The sequence below is a fragment of the Penaeus monodon genome, chromosome 29, assembly GCF_015228065.2.
Source record: "Penaeus monodon isolate SGIC_2016 chromosome 29, NSTDA_Pmon_1, whole genome shotgun sequence".
NCBI lineage: Eukaryota > Metazoa > Arthropoda > Malacostraca > Decapoda > Penaeidae > Penaeus > Penaeus monodon.
Genome location: NC_051414.1, coordinates 26129974 through 26130838, shown reverse-complemented (window position 1 = coordinate 26130838; position 865 = coordinate 26129974). Strand labels below are relative to the sequence as shown.

At 43.6% G+C, this 865-nt stretch overlaps 1 protein-coding gene across 1 annotated transcript in view; it reads right to left on the bottom strand.

The window, feature by feature from the left end:
• LOC119591803 (zinc finger protein 64-like) overlaps window positions 1–865 on the bottom strand; it is an 8463-nt gene that overhangs the window by 762 nt on the left and 6836 nt on the right. The window contains exon 7 of the mRNA XM_037940548.1: window positions 269–589. Within this exon, the coding sequence (XP_037796476.1) occupies window positions 269–589 (321 nt within the window). The remainder of the gene's footprint in view (window positions 1–268; window positions 590–865) is intronic.

The window sequence follows — 865 nt, the reverse complement described above, 5'->3', positions numbered from 1 at the left end:
TAGACATATTGTAACATTTTCCATGTGTGAATTTTTTGTTAAAAGGTGAATGTATCGTTATATTCATTTGCAAAACCTAAAAAAATGTGTTGAAAGTATACTTGATGCTAGGCAAAAAAAAATAGGTTATAGATATGGTAACTCAAAATGCAAGCCTATGAATCATCCTTCAAAATATTAAACTTTGACAAAAATTAACATTTGTTCCATTGCACTTTCCATATCCACTTGACGTCGCTGCACCTCACATATGCGTATACATGTGAACCTTGAGACTGCTCTTCTGGACGGACCGATAAGGACAATACGGACACTTGAAAGGCTTATCTCCAGTGTGTATCCGCAGATGTTTCTTGAAGTTGGATTTGTCCCCCGAGCGGTAGGGACACTCCGAGCAGGCGAAGGGCTTTTCCCCTGTGTGGGATCGGTAATGATCGCCGAAGTGAGATCGGTTCGAGCTGGCGAAGGGGCACCTCGGGCACTGGTGGACTTTGGGTCCTTTCTTGGGGTAGGCGAAGCGACCCCCGTCCGAGACCATGCCGCTGCCTTCCACTCCGCCCAGGGAAGGACTGGTATTGTCCAGCCACACCTGTTGGGAATGTTTTGACGGATTCAGTGGGAGGCTAGAATATGGTGCTCGAATGTTGGTACAGATCTCACCTCGTTCATATCGAGTTTAATTTTTTTTCTTTCTCTTCTTTCAGACTGTGGTCCTTACGCTCAAATAGGCTTTGGTGTCTCTTATTTGATAATAGTTTTGTATTCTCCTTACAAATATCTATTAACACACTGAGATGCATCAACTATGGGGAGCAGCTTTCATTTCATAAGACGCAGTATTTCGCACAAACGCCCCAGTATACTT